The sequence below is a fragment of the Leguminivora glycinivorella genome, chromosome 25 (assembly GCF_023078275.1).
Source record: "Leguminivora glycinivorella isolate SPB_JAAS2020 chromosome 25, LegGlyc_1.1, whole genome shotgun sequence".
In the NCBI taxonomy this organism is placed as follows: Eukaryota; Metazoa; Arthropoda; class Insecta; order Lepidoptera; family Tortricidae; genus Leguminivora; species Leguminivora glycinivorella.
This window is the reverse complement of record NC_062995.1, coordinates 3,229,011-3,247,687: the sequence shown is the minus strand read 5'-3', so window position 1 is coordinate 3,247,687 and position 18,677 is coordinate 3,229,011. Positions and strand designations below refer to the sequence as shown.

General features: G+C 37.4%; 1 protein-coding gene across 5 annotated transcripts in view; it reads left to right on the top strand.

Moving 5' to 3' along the window:
- Window positions 1–14,018, top strand: part of LOC125239332 (alpha-1,6-mannosyl-glycoprotein 2-beta-N-acetylglucosaminyltransferase) — a 90,384-nt gene extending 76,366 nt beyond the window's left edge. For all 5 annotated transcript variants that reach the window (XM_048146882.1, XM_048146883.1, XM_048146880.1 and 2 more), the window contains 4 exons: window positions 6,361–6,447; window positions 9,291–9,421; window positions 11,073–11,252; window positions 13,171–14,018. In XM_048146882.1, the coding sequence (XP_048002839.1) occupies window positions 6,361–6,447; window positions 9,291–9,421; window positions 11,073–11,252; window positions 13,171–13,240 (468 nt within the window). In that variant the 3' untranslated portion in view covers window positions 13,241–14,018. The remainder of the gene's footprint in view (window positions 1–6,360; window positions 6,448–9,290; window positions 9,422–11,072; window positions 11,253–13,170) is intronic.
- Window positions 14,019–18,677: the final 4,659 nt, after the last annotated feature.

Genomic DNA, 18,677 nt, shown 5'->3' with positions numbered 1-18,677 from the left:
AAGATTCTGATCTCTTATTTCTATGAAAGTTCTATCTAGGGTTGCAAATAGAAAAAAAAAAACAGAATTATGAAAAAAAAAAACCCAAGCGCCATGGTTTTTTTTTCTAAATATGTTTTTTTTCCAAATGAACAAATAATACGACAATAACGGTTTTTCGTGATTTGTAACGTTTCAATAACAATAACGTACATTTTAATGCGATTAACATTCAGTATAAAAACGTTTATTGGGGAATCCCCGATGCGGCGTGGAGAGTGGAGAGGCGGTGGTGTTGCCAACAGTAAATAGCGACAACTACTAACTACAGATTGTGTAAATATTAGTTTTATAAAACGAGAAATTAAAGTTATTAAATGTAAATTCGTTTAATAGTTAACATAAAGTCTAAAAACCGTATAAAAGTATTAACTGTTTTGCAAATTTTGAGATTTCGTCCTTTAGAAAAAAAAACATACTCCAGAAAAAAAACTGGTTTTTTTCATGTTTTTTTTTTTCAAGCTAGAAAAAAACGTTTTTTTTTTGCAACCCTAGTTCTATCTCTATGGACTGCCACATATTTTTGTTAATGAAGTTTGGCATGAAGAAAATGTATACCTTAATGTCACATTTTCGGCACAAGCTCAATTCAATGATATAGATTTGTACCTATATTGATTTGCTAAAGTATCATATAATAAGTGTGCTGTAGCAAATTTCAAAAAGCTTTTGAAATTTACTGTAGCATCAGTTGGCTATTGTCCCAGAGCTGTAAGAACCTCTTTTTGACACATGACAGCGTCCACAAAACGTAAACTCGCGCAACCTAATGAAATTTTAAATAAAATCCTGTAATAATATTAAAAAAAATCAAGTACTTAAAAACAATATTTCGCTTACTTTAAACATAATCTAACACATGTTACATTTTTGCGGATCTTCGTTAGTGAGTATTTTACGATATTAATTTATCACGCAGGATTTACTTATGTCATTTATCATTCATTTTTATTTTGGAACTAGTGCTGTAGCAGAGTCTGTCATTTCGATTCAAATGACATTTCAGTAAGTTGATAGAAATTGTATATTTGTTTAAGCGCCTCCTTGTAAGTACTATCAGCTGCAAAAGTGCATGGCGAATTTATCAATGAATTCATTCATAATTTCTCCATGCACTTTTGCAGCTGATAGTACATAGGGCCTAATCGATTCAACCAATTCGAAATTAATCGTTAGATTTGGCAAACGATACGTCTTAGCTACATCGCAACGTACTTCAAAACAAATGTGACAAAAATGTGAACTTACAGGGGGCCGATTTTTGAGTCTCACTGTCACTAAAATACCGGTTGAAAACGGTGACTTGCCTATTATTTTCAGTGACAATTTACTGAATCCGAACGCGTGAGACTCAAAAATCGGCCCGCAGATCCGGGACAATAATTCCATTTTTTCTTTTGAAAAAAAAGTTAAAATAGGTATATCCGATATGTTCGCGGTAGCATAATTATCTGGTACCTTATTCTACAATGCCTAGTTCAAATGCTGCAAAACTGGGACGAATTTCCAATAGTTTTCGTAAATGGAATATGCTATTTTTTAATTTACTTTCATCATTTATAATCTGTGCTATTATTACTTCTTACGAACATAGTATGTTTTTTTAGTTGATGGTGGCGAACGCAGGTTTTTTGCCAGAGTACCCATTCCATGATCGTATGCATTTATGTAGTTACTATTAGGTACTGTAGTAATTATGGTTAGTTGTAGTTATCATCAGCATTTGGGCAAATTCGCGAAAAAAGATCCAAAAACTTTTTTTCTAAAATAGGCAAATTTAACGTTTTTCCTACTCAGAATTACGAACCTTTTTCATCCTACTAGGCGGAAAAAAGCGTCCCAAATTTATTTTTTCCACTTCGTTACCATTTATCAAATACAGCGGTTACAAAGTGGAAAGCATGCAAAATAATAGAACATTTTAGGACCATTTTTTTGTCTCTTATTTTTTGTCATAGATCGAAAGGGTTCGTGATTCTGAGTAGGAAATAGTTATTTGTTATACAGGGGGCAAAGTTGTATTTTAACGCCGAGTGTGGAATTGAAAAACGAGCAAGTGAAAGGATCCTATAGTTGAACCACGAGCGAAGCGAGTGGTTCGAGAATAGAATCCTGAACTTGCGAGTTTTTTAACACACGAGAAGTAAAATACATTTGCACCCGAGTGTAACACAAAACTTTTCCCCTCACTATAGCGAGGAAACTACAACGCAAAAAATGCGTTTATCACTGCTTCCAGTAGTTCCACAGGTGGTAAATCATCTTTATTACTAGATTCACCTACTTTTATCAATTTTAAAGCGGTTCATTTGACTTTATTCAAGGTCAAATTACTTTACCCACTAGTGGATAAAATGCGTTTTTACCCGCTGGTATTAAAGGACAAAACACGTGTTTCCGAGCTAGTGAAGGGAAAAATATAAAATTTACCTACCTTGAAAAATATATTTTTGGTGATTGTTCTCGCGAAAATGCCCATTTTGTAAATATTCCATAGCTGTATATCTCTATCTATCTATAGCAGCCTCTAAAGCGCCCGTCTTCGGACATAGGCCTCCTCTCCATTCCTCCACGCTTGTCGGTCCATTGCCATCCGCATCCAGTTATCGCCAGCTAGTTGGCAGATGTCGTCTCTCCATCTAAGGGGGGGCTTGCCGCGACCGCGGGTGTTAGCGGGCTTCCACACCATAGTTCGTCTCGCCCAGCGACTATGGTCCATCCTGGCAATGTGCCCAGCCCATCTCCACTTTCTGTGTCCAATTTCCTCCACCACGTCTTTAAGTTTTGTGACCTGCCTGATCCACTCGTTCCTTTTTCGGTGCATGAGCGTGATTCCGAGCATTGACCGCTCCATGGCTCTTTGTGCAACACGCAGTTTCTCAGCCGATTTATTTGTCAATGTGGTGGTTTCCATTCCATAAAGAAAGACGGGCAGGACACACTGATTGATTAGCTGTATATCAACCAAACATTTATGCGAGAAGTGGTTCATTATGCCTATGTCGAAACTTCAAATGGCCATATGTATTGAAAAGACGTCGTACGATATACGTGCGTAGAGGAAATTCGTAACTCGTGTCGAGTTTATCGCCACTCGTTTCAAACTTCCTCTTTTCCGCACTTGTATCGTAAATTACCTATTATTTTTTATAGTGCTCTAGAAGTTAGTATCTAATTCATAACTTGCTTGTCATTCATTCGTTATACGCATACTTTTAATAAATGTACTGCTGATATTATTATTCTAAATAAAAATCAACCATCATTTTTTCTCATATTTTCCCCGAATCTGTTTCATTTACATTGTACCTAACGTTGATTATTCTGTTTTAGTTTTCTATTTGTAAACATTTTAGTCGTCCTAAACAGGATATTGTATACTCTCTTTATCCAGACGAATTGAAGAACCGAGTTGTACAGTCAAGTGTATAGTGCAACATGGGAGGTAAGTAGGATTTTGTCAACGAGTGTTAATAACTCGCGACAGACAGGCTTGAAAGAGTTATAGACACGAGTTTACAAAATCCTTACCTCCTGAGTTACACAATTTACGTTTAAGGTGCGTATTCACTATAACAGTTTTGATTCGAAACACGGTTTATAAACATTGTTTCTCAAAAACTGTGTGCTATATATTTCGAAACAAAAATGTTTATAGTGAATACGCACCTTTATTATGACTGTTACGACTAAACCTTGATACAACCCTACCCGGTCTCACCTAAATGACTTTGTATTTTGTGCATTATGTACTTTAAACTCATTTCATTTGCTATAAGTATCTTAACTAGTAATTAGCAGATTATCATTAAAATTCAATTTCCTGTACATCAAAATTATATTTAAAATGTAATTATAGAAATTAGAGTAGTGCTTTTACGTAGTTGAGTCGGATTATAAGTTCCGGCGTGGGAGTGAGATAGCATCTTGCACGTGTATAGCTATCTCTTTCGCATACCAGGACAGCTGAACAAATGTGTACTTCACGCTAACATAATTAAGTAGAATGTGGCTTTCTATACAAAAGGGTATTACTTATGCTTCGAGTCGCTATCAAAAATATCTGAGCGGCCGGAGTGCGCAAAAAGATCTGAACTCGCCTTATAGCCTTGATAAGAGGTGTGTTCACTTGTTCAGATATTTTAAGCAACTTGACCGCTCCTATACAGGGTGAAATAAATGGGCCGTTCAAACTTTGCTTAGTGACTTGAGATCATATGTTTCGAAACTCCGGTTCCAAGGCTAATTTTAGTGTCACAATAGATTATATATAAGAATATCATACTATACGACTAGGGAACAAATCAAATTATTTTATTGAATATTTTTTGATTGTTCTTTTTTTCAAGTAGTCACACTACTATATATAAATTATAAATTGAAATAGATATACACGAAAGAAAAAACGACAAGGCCCACTGGTGGCCGAGCCGGGAATCTAACCCGGGTCTTCAGCTTACGCGGCTAACGTCTTCACCACTAGACGGACGGGTAGGGCGGGCGGGTGGTCTAGTGGTGAAGACGTTAGCCGCGTAAGCTGAAGACCCGGGTTCGATTCCCGGCTCGGCCACCAGTGGGCCTTGTCGTTTTTTCTTTCGTGTATGATATCTATTTCAATTTATAAGATCATGCCATCCCATACATTAAAATGCGACCGCCTAAGAACGCGCATGCACTACACCACTCATAGATGGCGACACAAAAAAATGCCTTGTTGCCATCGCTTACTTGTAGATTGGCGTTTAGTGTCACTTTCGAGCCATAAATCTATGTCAAAAGTGACACTTAATGCAATCTACAAGTAGAATCGAAAGCAACAAGACATTTTTTGTAGCGACATCTATGTGCGGTGTAGTGTATGCGCGTTCTTAGGCGGTCGCATTTTAATGTATGGGATGGTATGATCTTTTTATATTATATTTAATCTATGGTGACATTAAAATTAGCCTTAGAAACCGGAGTTTCGAAACATAAATGTTTATAGTGAATAAGTTTACGCAAGGAAGGCCACATGCTTGCTGTACTGCTTGCGATGCACTTCTCATGGTTTCATTTGCCTGATAACTATAAAATAATCTAAAATTATTATAAATCTTACTTACCGTACTAACGGTTCTGCATGCTTTTAATTACCTTTTAACAAAAAATAAATCAGATTTGAAAATGTGAACGTTTGGTGACAGTATTTGGTATTTAAAAACATTTCTATCCTAGTTACGAAAGGTGCCAGTTTCGTAACTGAAATGACTAACAATTGTATAAGTTTGACATTATTATGTCTGAACTGAACGTAACATTATTTCGGTACAGGTGCCGTAGCCGAATGGCTTTTCTGCGACGCGAAACGAAAACGAAACGCCGCGAAAGGTAGTCACCAGGGCTCGGATACCGGTTAAATTTTCAAACCATGTTATCATGTATAAAATTTGGTTTCGCTCGAAAAACCGTTTTTTTTAACCGGTTTTTAGGGGAACACTTTCATGAAGGTTTCGTTCGATTAACCGGTATAGAATGAAATAAACCGGTTTATTCCGCAGCATGATAGGTAATATACTGTTCTAACCAAACAAAAAAGTAGCTGCGTGAACGTACGTATATATGCGGCGCCGGTGCGTCGCGCCGCTCGTCGAATAAACCGGTTTATTTCGGTTAAAATAAAGTTCTCATAACGTTCGCGTTCTTTACAAAGTTCGGAGTAAAATCGAAATAAACCGGTTTTAACCGGTAAAAAATAAACCGGTTCCGAGCCTTGGTGGTCATGCTCTGTCGCGCCAATACGAGCGATAGAGATAGATATTTACGAGCGTTTCGTTTCGTGAGCGTTTCTTCCATTCGGTTACGAACCAGGCCCCGTAGCCGAATGGCATTTCTCCGACGCCAAACGAAAGCGATACGCCGCTGGCTCTGTCGCGCCAATACGCAAGCGCGATAGAGATAGATATCTACTAGCGCTTCGTTTCGTGAGCGTTTCGTGAGCGATTGTGCCATTCGGCTAGCCACCCAGTAATCTACCGGGTTAATCGAGTCCAGCGCGCCAATGCGCGACAGAGCCAGACTACATTTCTACGGCGTTTCGGCAATGCCATTCGACTACGGGGCCTGGAATGAAACAGTAGACGGTCTCCAGTCACTGGACTGGAATGTCTGGAATGCTGCTGAGCAGTGAGATTATTCCAGTAGCAATCCAATCCAGTGCTGGAATAATGTGAACCGGCCATTACACTCGTGACTCTGTTCATCTCAGATTGCTATTTTTTTTTTGTTTTGATAAACTAAAAGCCGTTTATTTAAAAAATATATATAAAATTTATATTATTTCAGGTGGAGATCACGCCCTGGCACTCTAGCATCCATAATATGGGGATGGTCTTCAACAGGACCGTGTGGAACTCCATCATGTCGCTGCAGGTATGCTATCATAAATAATGTACCAGCAATAACGTTCCTAACACTGCAAAAACATAACAACCACTTATTTTTGTGGATGCCTAGAAATAAAAAAAAAAAACATTTATTTCAGACCTTGAGCCCATATTAAAATACAACAAATAACACAAACAAATTCAATTAATATGAAATGTAAAATAAAATTAAATTAGATGTAAAATTAGGTTAAATTAGATGTAAAATTAAATTAAATTAGATGTAAAATTAAATTTAATTCGAAGTAAAATTAAAACAAAATAAATTAAAATGTCAACTGAATTACAATTATATTTACACTTATGCTATTTGGCCCATATATGGGAGACTGGAGCATGTACTGACAACCATAAATGGACAGTGTTCCATGGATGGAATGCTGAAGAATGTTATTTCCGGATTTTTAGTACTGTTCTCCATACACCCATAAATACTACAGTAACGTAATGTCCTCAGCACTGACGTCATTTTTAATGAGGAGGCACACTGACATTTTATCCCGCCAGGCGGCGCCTGTGCAAGTGCCTAGGTATGTCACTGTTATTCATATGTGTGAGAGAGAGAAAACATATCATCTTCTCGTTCTCACGTATGAAATTCTTTATCTGTGCAATGGACTAATAGGGTGGCGCCATCTGCAGAGATGCGATTTATTTGAAATAATTTTATTTAAAATGCAAATACAAAATGCAAAATACCTATTTTGTATTTTGCATTTAAATGCCTTTTAGTAAAAAACATTTTGTATTTTATTTGAAATACTTTTTGAGATGTATTTTGCATTTTTAATATGCATTTCAAAATGCAAAATACTTTATGATTAAATTAAGTTTAGCCAACATTACCAGTCAAACAAAATGTGAACAAATGACGCTTGTATTGCCGAATTTGACCGATAGAGGCGCCTGCTAGCCATGCGCGCCTGACTGACTAGTGTCAATTTGACACTGTCAATGTCAAACGAAAACGAATATTATCTATGGAAAGCGACGCCACTGACGCCGACGATTTAACGGATTTATTGTTTGCTGGACTGCTGGTGCTGAGTGCTAACAAATACTATATAAACTCTAGAGTTAATACGTGCAGCTTCTGACGTTTCCTATACAATAGAGCGGCAACAATTTTACTAGCGCCATCTAGCGGTACGAGTTGTTCAAAGTAGTTTGTCAGACTTTTATTTTAGTAAATTAAAATAGAAAATGCGATTACTTGATCTACTTTAACATTTTTAGACGGAATAAAACAAAAAAATAAGAATTTGTGACTTTTTTTAATTTTATACTGTATGAACTAAACTATTTTGATCAACTTATGCCGCTAGGGGCGCTAGTATCGCATGTTGCCAACTTTGGCACCAAGCTGCACGTATTAACTCGTAGAGTTTACATAGTATTTGGTGCTAATGACTGATTTTGATTTAATTACCTACCTACTTTTAAGTGTTGAGTTATTATTCCTATTGTAAAAATCCTAAGCTATAGAATGAAAATAAATAAAGAGCATTTATTTAGGTGATATAGGTATGAAATATAAGAACTAGATGCACAATCAACAAAATGGAGCCATGGCTCTCTTTTCGTTAGTCTAGTTTTTTTACATTATTTAAGTGAGTAGGTATAATAGGTATAATAATACCTAAAAATAGTAGGCGATCAATAAATTCTGTTATGTTATTAATAAATAAAATAACATAACATAATTTATTGATTGCCTACTGATAAATATGACCAAAATGTCATTCATTACTTTCATTAGCTATGTTATTAAACGTTTTTGTTCGGCATTGTGACTCTATTTCTCATGATTATTAATAAAGAAAATAAATAAAAATATCTGAGATTTGGTCAAAAGGTATTTTATTTTCAAAAAGTATTTTGAAAATACCTATTTTGCATTTAGCATTTGAAATACAAAACTCAAAACTATTTGGTATTTTGCATTTTGTATTTAAATGCTTTTTTAAAACCATTTTGTACATCTCTGGCCATCTGTAATAACCCTTGAGTGTGCCTCCTCATTCCGCTCTCTCACGCACTTAACACGTCAACAGCGCGCAACGCGGCCACGCGGCCCCGACTGTTCTATCCCAATATTTACCAGTTTCGTGTACTCGCTGCGTGCGAGGGGTACCTTTTCCGACACACCGCGCGGCGTGAAGTTTGTTAGAAGAGTTACTACCGGGTCATACTGTCGTGAAGTCAATGATCACATTTTTTTAAACTTTTCTTCCTTTACATATCTTTAAATTAAAGGAAAAATAGAAAAATTCACACCTCCGGCAGGACTCGAACCTGCGACCTCTGGCTTTGCCGGAGCCAGCCGCTCCCAACTGCGCTACGAAGGCCTGCTGGATGTGTGCAAATTTATCCATGCCTTCCCTCAATCCTTAAACGCCTTAGGGCGAAAAAAAATCTTTTTATACTACGTCGGTGGCAAACAAGCATACGGTCCACCTGATGGAAAGCGGTCACCGTAACCTATGAACGCCTGCAACTCAAGGAGTGTCACATGCGCGTTGCCAACACATTAAAAGCTTGTACACTCCCTTTTGCGGTGGTATGTACACAGCAAAAAAGAGTGTACACGTTCCAAGGAGGGTTCGGGTTGCCGACGACTCAAAGGACAATAGACGGAACAAATTAGTTCCGTAAGTCGCCAGCACACCGCACCCTCGTTGAGCTCTGGCAGCCTTACTCACCGGCAGGAACACAACACTATGAGTAGGGTCTAGTGCTATTTGGCTGCGGTCTTCTGTAAGGCGGAGGTACTTAGTTGGGCTGTGCTCTAGATTCTTCCTTTATTTTACTAATAATTCTGTATTTCAGGATCAGTTCTGCGAATACGACGACTACAACTGGGACTACTCGCTGCTGCATCTCTCTCAAAACAGAAAGGGCAAAGAGAAGTTCAAGGTCATGATGTGTAAGGGTCCTAGGGTCTTCCACATTGGGGAATGGTGAGTTGACAAATGTGACTGACCTTACATTCCCTAGCGCACTTAAACAGGGTTCTTCAAGCTGTGAGGCGCCTTCCGGGGGGGCGCAAACACTATAAAGGGGGACAGGCTGTCAGACCAGTGCACATCACACATTACCTAACTAATAGTTTATGACTTGATGGAATTCCACATTGGGGAATGGTGAGCGCACTTGAGCAGGGTTGTTCAAACTGTGGGGCGCCTTCCGGGGGGGCGCAAACACTATAAAGGGGGACGGGCTAAGGCAGGCACAGGGCCGTCAGACCAGTACACATCACACATTACCTAACTAATAGTTAGGAGCCGTCGACCAAGCCGATATCAATCGTTTGTCCAGTCAAGTGCAAAAATATGTATCGAAATAATCGTCTCATAAATATGGTACTACGCTCTTATTACACCGGACTAAGATGCAATGGGACATATTTTTTAATAAGATATGTACATCCATATTTTTACACTTGACTGTCCCTTTCCGCGTATTGGTGTGATAGAAAGGGGGGAGTAAGGGACAAAGGATTTTTATCGACTTGTTAACTTTAGTCAACGTTATGAATAACGACGACAATTGGGTCTACTCGCTGCTACATCTCTCTCAGAACAGGAAGGGCAAGTTCAAAGTCATGATGTGTAAGAGCCCTAGGGTCTTCCACATTTGAGAATGGTGAGTTGACAACTTGACATTCAAATGTTTCATTTCATTTATTAGGTATCAACCAACTTACACTGATAGATCAACCAAAAATGTGGATGACCTTACGTTCAAACTGTGGGGCGCCCCCAGGGGAGCGCATGACACTGTAAAGGAGGCGCAGGACCGTAAGACACTATCAATGGGGATCAATGCACGTCACGCATTATCTAACTAGTAGTTAGGAGGGTGGGGGGGCGTGGAGATTTCATTTTGCAAGCGCGGATCCAGCTTCGTGCCGGGGGGGGGGGGGCACTTGGTAAAGGCCCAGGCGCCAGAGGGGGGGTCACGTGGTCTATTCGTATGGCATATTCATAAACTTATCACTTTCACGTTCACTAAAGTTAGTTATGTTATCAAGCCGATAAGACTCGTTTGTCCCTTTCCGATGTATTGGTGTAATAGAAAGGGACAAACGATTACGAAATATTAGGCATTCTGGGAAACAGACGTAAAACGATTTTTTCAGTACAGACGGTGTTTTTTTACGCACTAGTGTGAGAAATGGTTCATTATATGTCAGGTAGAAATTTCGGAGGGCCATCTGTACTGAATAACGTCGTACGATACAGGTGCGAAAAGGAAATTCGTAACTCGTGTCTATTTAGAACACTCCCTTCGGTCGTGGTTTAATTTATCGCCACTCGTTTCGAACTTCCTTTTTTAAGCACCGACGCAAAAACGGGGTGTCATAAATTTGACGTGTCTGTCTGTTTGTCTGTCGGTCTGTGTGTGTGTCTGTCTGTGGCATCGTAGCTCCCGAACGGATGGTCTGATTTAAGTTTTTTTTTGTCTGAAAGCTGAGTTAGTCGGGAGTGTTCTTAGCCATGTTTCATGAAAATCGGTCTACTATGTCGCGGTCGGGGGATTTTTCAAAATTTTAATTTTGTGGTCAGGTTATTACGCACTTGTATCGTAATGTACCATTTCCCATTCCAGCGGCCTCCACCACAAGAAATCGAACTGCAACGCGAATCTAGTCATCAGCAAGGTCCAGAAACTTCTGCAGACCACGAAGCGCCTGCTATACCCGAAGCGACTGACGGCCTCCATCAACCCTGGGGGCGCCAAGCATAATAAGAAGCTGGTGAAGGGAAACGGGGGGTGGGGGGACCGGAGGTAAGACCCTGAGTTCAAATCTCACCTAAGGCAGACTTTTTCAATTCAGAGGCTGCGAGTTCAAGTCTCACCCAAGGCAGTAATTTCCCACTTTTCAATCCATAGACCGTGAGTACAAGTCTTACTCAAGGCATCAATCCAGAAGCCGTGAGTTCAAATCTCACTCAAGGCAGTTACTTCTCCACTTTTTCAATCCATAGGCCGTGAGTTCAGGTCTCACCCAAGGCAGTAATTTTCTCCATCCAAGGTAGTAATTATTCCACTTTTAAATATTATATTTAAGCTTTAGAAAGTCCAGGTCCAGAAACTTCTGCAGACGACGAAGCACCTGCTATACCAAAAGCGACTGACGGCCTCCATCAACCCTGGGGGCGCCAAGCATAATAAGAAGCTGGTAAAGGGAAATGGGGGGGGGGGGGACCGGAGGTAAGTCATACTGTCAACCCAGAGGCCGTGAGTTCAAGTCTCCACCCACGGTAGTAATTTCTACTTTTCAATCGAGAGGCCGCTAGTTCAAGTCTCCACCCATGGCAGTAATTTTCCACATTTCAATCCAGTAAGTTCAATTCTCACCCGAGGCTCACCGTTTTCCACTTTACAGTCTAGTGAGTAAAAGTCTCACCGTTTTCCTCTTTTCAATTCAGTGAGCTCAAGTCTTACCCGAGGCAGTTTTCTCCACTTTTTTAACCCCCGACGCAAAAACGACGGGGTGTTTGTCTGTCTGTCTGTTTGTCTGTCTGTCTGTCTGTCTGTCTGTGTGTGTGTGTCTGTCTGTGTGTGTGTCTGTCTGTGGCATCGTAGCTCCCGAACGGATGAACCGATTTAGATTTAGTTTTTTTTGTCTGAAAGCTGAGTTAGTCGGGAGTGTTCTTAGCCATGTTTCATGAAAATCGGTCTACTATGTCGCGGTCGGGGGTTTGTTCCAAATATTAATTTCAATCCGATTTTCATGAAACATGGCTAAGAACACTCCCGACTAACTCAGCTTTCAGACAAATAAAAAACTTAATCCAGATCGGTTCATCCGTTCGGGAGCTACGATGCCACAGACAGACACACACACAGACAGAGACACACACACACACACACACACACACAGACAGACAGACACGTCAAACTTATAACACCCCGTCGTTTTTGCGTCGGGGGTTAAATACAACAACAACAACAACAACAAACAATCACGCCTGTTTCCCATATAGGGGTAGGCAGAGCACATGAAACTGCTAAAGTTACAGTGCCACTCTTGGCAAATGAGGGGTTGAAAGACGGGCGAATCAACTTTTTGACCGACTCAAATCTGTCCGCACATTCTTAACATAGTTGTGAAATTTCACCCTTAAATAATGAATTTAATTGGTATTTTTCACTTTACCCTGTATATTAAAACATAACCCTAACTGTTAAATCCAATAAACTGAAACTTTGTTCATTAGAAGTTCGATTTCTTGGTAACTCCAGAGACATTTTGAGTAACGCCAGAGACACCAAAAATGTCGGTCAAAAAGTTGATTCGCCCAGACAACGAAACTGTGACATGGTTAAATACAGTTCACAATATTTATTTATAAACAGGTTTTTTTAACTAATAGAACTTACTCTCGTTTACAGGGGGGTTACCATGAAGTGCTAAAGCCGTTCAGTTTAGGTTGAGAGAGAGGGACGGAGCTATGTAACTTCTATAGCTGTGTCCCTTTCTCTCAACTTAAACTGAACGTCTTTAGTAGTCATGGTAACCCCCCAGTATTCAACTTCCGCTCCACGTTGCCTACCTATCGTTTTTCCCAAAGGTTGTCTGGAAGAGATCGCTCTTTAGCGATAAAACCGCCTGTTGTCTACCGTAATTAAAGTTATGTGCTTCATTTTTTCGGAATTTTATTTACTTATATTTATGTACATTTGTTTTTTTTTTTTTCAGAGATCAAGAGATGTGCACAAACATGACCAAGATAGAACGGCAGTTGAAGAAATATACGTATTTTGCATAAATATAGTTTATAATTAAAAATGGAAAAAGCATGAAATCACTTTCGACACAAAAAAAAAATGTGACAGACAGACAGACGGTCAGAGTCGCACCATAAGGGTTCCTTTTGTACCTTTTTGGTACGGTACCCTAAAAAGATGAGTGATAAGTATAAGTTTTCATCCTTACTACATACAGATAGGCAAACAGACTATACATAGTGGGCCAGAATGACCTGACAAACTTTAGACTTATTTATAAATGTTATTTGATTTTTGTATTTGTAAGAATTTGAAACGTGAATTTAGTACTTCAGGTAAAAAAAAATATTTTTTGCGTAATTTTATACCGTAAAGGAATAAATGTACATGCAACAGTAAATAATCTAAAAACAGTCGGATGCCATTATTATAACAAGCAAAAAGTTATATTTGTCGGGTTATTAAAGCCCACTGTGTATGAAATTCAAATTTAACGATCATAAATTAGGGTTTTGAAAGAACTTGTGACGCGATAACCTTTCTGTTTAGTGAAGTGTGAAAAGGACGGAAAATCGCAGTGAGTAGTGCTAGTCTTTTTGACATGTCAAAGTAGACGCTAGGCGTCAAGAATGAGACAGAAATAGCTCTGTCCCACTCGAGTGAAACTTGTGGCCTATTTCACAACAGTGACAATTGTTACCCGACCGCACTTAGCCGTTTTTTGCCTGTTCAACAAGGAAATATTGACGCTGAAACAATTTTACCAAAGAGGATCGAGTATAATAGAGAGTTACTGTCGAAGTAAAATGTGTAATCACAGTGCATAGACTGCCATCTCTCGACACAGGCTTAAAATTTTGAACCTCGGCAAAGACATATATAACTCCGTATAGACAGATAAAGTCTAAGAAAAAAACGTACCTCAGTACCATACAGAAAAAGGTACGGTGGCCTAGATAGCATTACACCTTTGGGGTACGCTCAGATAGATGGCACTAATATTAATATTTGACATTTTAACACATATCGAGCTAGAATATGGGCCAAATTGTCAAAACAGGTTCAAAAGTTTTAAGCCTGTGTCAAGAGATGGCAGTCTATGCACTGTGATTACACATTTTACTTCGGCAGTAACTCTCTATAATACTCGATCCTCTTTGACCTCAGTTTTGACAATTTGGCCCATACTCTTAGCTTGATATGTGTTAAAATGTCAAATATTAATATTAGCGCCAAATAGCTGAGCGTATGTACCCCAAAGGTGTAATGCTATCTAGGCCACCGTACCTTTTTCTGTATGGTACTGAGTTACTTTTTTTTTCTTAGACTTTTTCTGTCTATACGGAGTTATAATTAATTGTCTTTGATGTTACTTATCAACCCAGAAATAGGCACAAAACTGTCAGTGTCAAGTGTTGTGTCAATGTCACTTTAGTGAAATAGACCACTGGTGATGAAAATTTTTCATTTCTAAATGAATTAAATTACTATTAAAAATGTCAAGAATTTTCACAGACAACAGTTTCATACATGTTCGCAAACTTTTCCGCACCTGTATTGTAATGTACTATTTTGACATTTAATATGTCGCTTTAGCATTTCTTTTTTTTTCTTGCCATTTTATTATTTTGATTTTTTTAGGGAATTTTAGGTCAATTGTACTCAGAATCACGAGTACTTTCAATCTCACTGAGAGACAGAAAGTGTCCCAGAATTTCCATACATTTTTGTTACTTTCCTCTTTTGTTACCCCACACAACGTGTACTGAAAATGGTAACCAAATAAGAAAAAATCGTATGGGACAATTTTTTAGGGTTCCGTAGTCAACTAGGAACCCTTATAGTTTCGCCGCGTCCGCGGATAATCTCAGTAATCGTTAGCACTAGAAAGCTGAAATTTGGTAACAATATGTATATCAATCACGCCAACAAAGTGCAAAAATAAAAAATGGAAATAAATGTTTTATTAGGGTACCCCCCTTACATGTAAAGTGGGGGCTGATATTTTTTTTCATTCCAACCCCAACGTGTGATATATTGTTGGATAGGTATTTAAAAATGAATAAGGGTTTACTAAGATCGTTTTTTGATAATATTAATATTTTCGGAAATAATCGCTCTTAAAGGAAAAAAAAGTGCGTCCCCCCCCCCCTAACTTTTGAATCATATGTTTAAAAAATATGAAAAAAATCACAAAAGTAGAACTTTATAAACACTTTCTAGGAAAATTGTTTTGAACTTGATAGGTTCAGTAGTTTTTGAGAAAAATACGGAAAACTACGGAACCCTACACTGAGCGTGGCCCGACACGCTCTTGGCCAGTTTTTTTTAACTACTAGAATTGAAAAAGCTAGTGATTCTGAGTAGAAGTAGCTGTTTTTTTTTTGAAAAATATAACATTTCATTAAAAGTGGCAAAAAAAAAGAAATGCTTTATCGTATAGTACATAATCATTTGTAGTGGGACGGACTAATAATATACTAAGATTTTGTACTAAGTACCGTAACATACATTAAAATGTGGAGTAGTTATAACTTAATTGTAAATTGGAATTGATTCATACACCAAGGAGTTAAAACTATAAAAACATGTCCATCTCGGTTATATAATAAATTCAGTATAAGAATATCATACCATCTCATACATTAAAATGCGACCGCCTAAGAACGTTACACTACACCACACATAGATGGCGCCATAAAAAAATGTCTTGTAGCTTTCGATTATACTTGTAAATAGCGTTAAGATTTATGATTCGAAAGTGACACTTAACGCCAATCTACAAATAATCGATGGCAACAAGGCATTTTCCTGTGGCGCCATCTATGTGTGGTGTAGTGTATGCGCGTTCTTAGGTAGTCGCATTTTAATGTATGGGATAGTATGATATTCTTATATTTAATCTATGGTTATATTTTACAGTCAAAGTATGTTATTGTAAATGTTGACAAAAAAGGAGTTTTTGCACGTTTTTATCTTTTCTTATACGGAATGATTTTGTAGGTGAAGCTTGACCAGAAATATATGACTATTGCCAAAAGGGCGCGGTTATTCTGATGTATCACAGAATATATAATAGTACAAGTACAGAAGGCTCACTCCTTTGATGTTCACAAAATGCCGCCATTCTAAATTCTTACCTACAATAACAAACGGACCGCACGCGAGCAGCCAACATTGAATTTTATTGCACCGCGCGAAGGTCGTCGCCAATGAATGGGCCGCGAACTCGCGGCCGCTGACATGTACTTGTAGCGCGGCGATAGAATCGCGGAGTGAGCCGCCCCTGGATGTATGCGGTGACAGTTCAGTATAGTATGAAGAAAATAGTTTCTTATGATATTCCGCAAGATGGCGCGTAGTCAAGTAGTCATATTTTTCTGTTCAGGCTTTACTTCCAAATTTTGCATAGTGACTTTGGAGGTCATAATGAACAACTTTTATTATGGGACCAAAGCCGAAATCGCGAAAAAAAATTTTTTTTCGCGATTTCAGCTTTTGGTTCCATAATAAAAGTAGTTCATTATGACTTCAAAAGTCACTATGCAAAGTTTGAGTAGTACTTACAAAATCACGCTGTATGTTTATAACTTTGACTGTACAGTGTGTAAGCAAAGTTTTTGGGTCCTAAGAAAACTACGAATGTAATATGTCACTAAGGTACAGCGGGGAAAATCTCGACTGGGGAACAAATGTAACTGGTCCATTTTTTCTATGTTTTACAATGTTTGCATAGCGTCCACCGGTTACCGGTAATATATTACCGGCTTTACTTAACATCATAGTGTAATAATAGAAACAATGTATTAGTTACAATTGCCCCCCAGTCGAGATTTGTCCCGCTGTACCTTACATAAAATTTTGATACCAAAATTACCGATTTTGCAGTCGAAGGGTTTTTTTAGAGGTACTGAGAGCTAGTGCTTGAAAAGCGAGATTCGATTTAGAAATTTTGTAAAGTATTAAGTTAAAAGTATTCATAATACGTATTAAATGTACTTAATGTAGTTAGGATTTGAATTTCTGTAAAAAATGTTTTGTTAAAATTTGTTACCAAACGCCATTGATGAAATGTTTGTTCAAAGTATTTAATTTGTAAGTATTATATTTTTTTATTCTTTTTTGGGGCATTCCACGAGAATGTCGCTTACGACATGCTTTTGCCTTGTATGGCAGCTATTTCAATCAAATCCATAAACCTCGAGAAAATACTGCCAATTTGTTAACCAAGTCATGAAGGGTTGTCAGGTGGTTGTCAGACACAACTTCGCTTTCTTAGCGTCTTCAAAAGTATTAGAAGAATTGCGTGTCGTAAGCGACATTCTCGTGGTATGCTCCTATTGTATTTGTTTAATTTTATAATTTACCATATCTTTTTTTTCGAACGTTTTGTATGTTTAAATGTTTTTTTTTTTTGTTAAAGCCTGCGTTATGTCCGGCCATAAGAGTGCAATTATAGTTCAAATATTTGCTACAATCATTTTTTTGATCTATATATTTTATTAATATCCCGTCCTAAAGAAATGGCTTGCAAAAACTGAATTATATATTATAATACTGTAGGTATAATAAGATCTGATCTTAGTAAGCCATTTTCGACAGTTAAAGTATCAAATATTTTATTTAGTATTGAATGTATTTTGATTAAACTGTTTTCTGTCCTTATTTTATAAAATAAAAATTTAATAAAAATTCACTAACTGGAAAAACTTTTTCCCATTTAGGACTGAAATAGACACGCATATTTTTTTATTTTGTTTTTAGTTGTGTTATAAGTAGTCACATTACTTATACACTAGGTACTATTGGTTGACTATAGAATGCCTTTTAAGGCATTAAGTCCTCCATTTGTACTTTTTTAAATTTAATCAAAATTCAAACGCCATATATGTATGACAAAAATATTAATAATGAATCTGAAAATTTCAGTATATTGACATTTAGTCGCAAAATATTGTTTTTATAACTGGACTAAAATAATATGTTAATCGTTAGTACTATAAAATACGGAACCCTAAAAACATGGTTGACAAATAAATCACTATTATTCTGTTTGACATTAATTTTACATCAAAAATCGTTTAAAAAAAAATATTTATAAAATTTATGTGATATCTACTTGTCATATGACTTTTTTTGTAAATATTGTCCAAAAGTAAAATTCATCATTAATTATTATCTATTTTAAAGCAAATAATTATTAGTTATGCTTTTAATGTGTAGGCAAAAATACTATTTAGCGTTTTAAACCACTTAATATTTTATAATTTCAATATTTATAAAAAAATATGTGTTTATGCCTAATTTTACATCGAATAATGCCTAATATTATATTTTCAATGATTTCGAATACATTCTTCTTCATTCAGTAAAATCTATCACATAAAAAAAATCAGTGTTGATTAGGGGCCGTCCACACATTACGTTACGCAAAATTTCATTTTTTTTGTCCCGCTTTTTTATCCCTTTATCATGGCT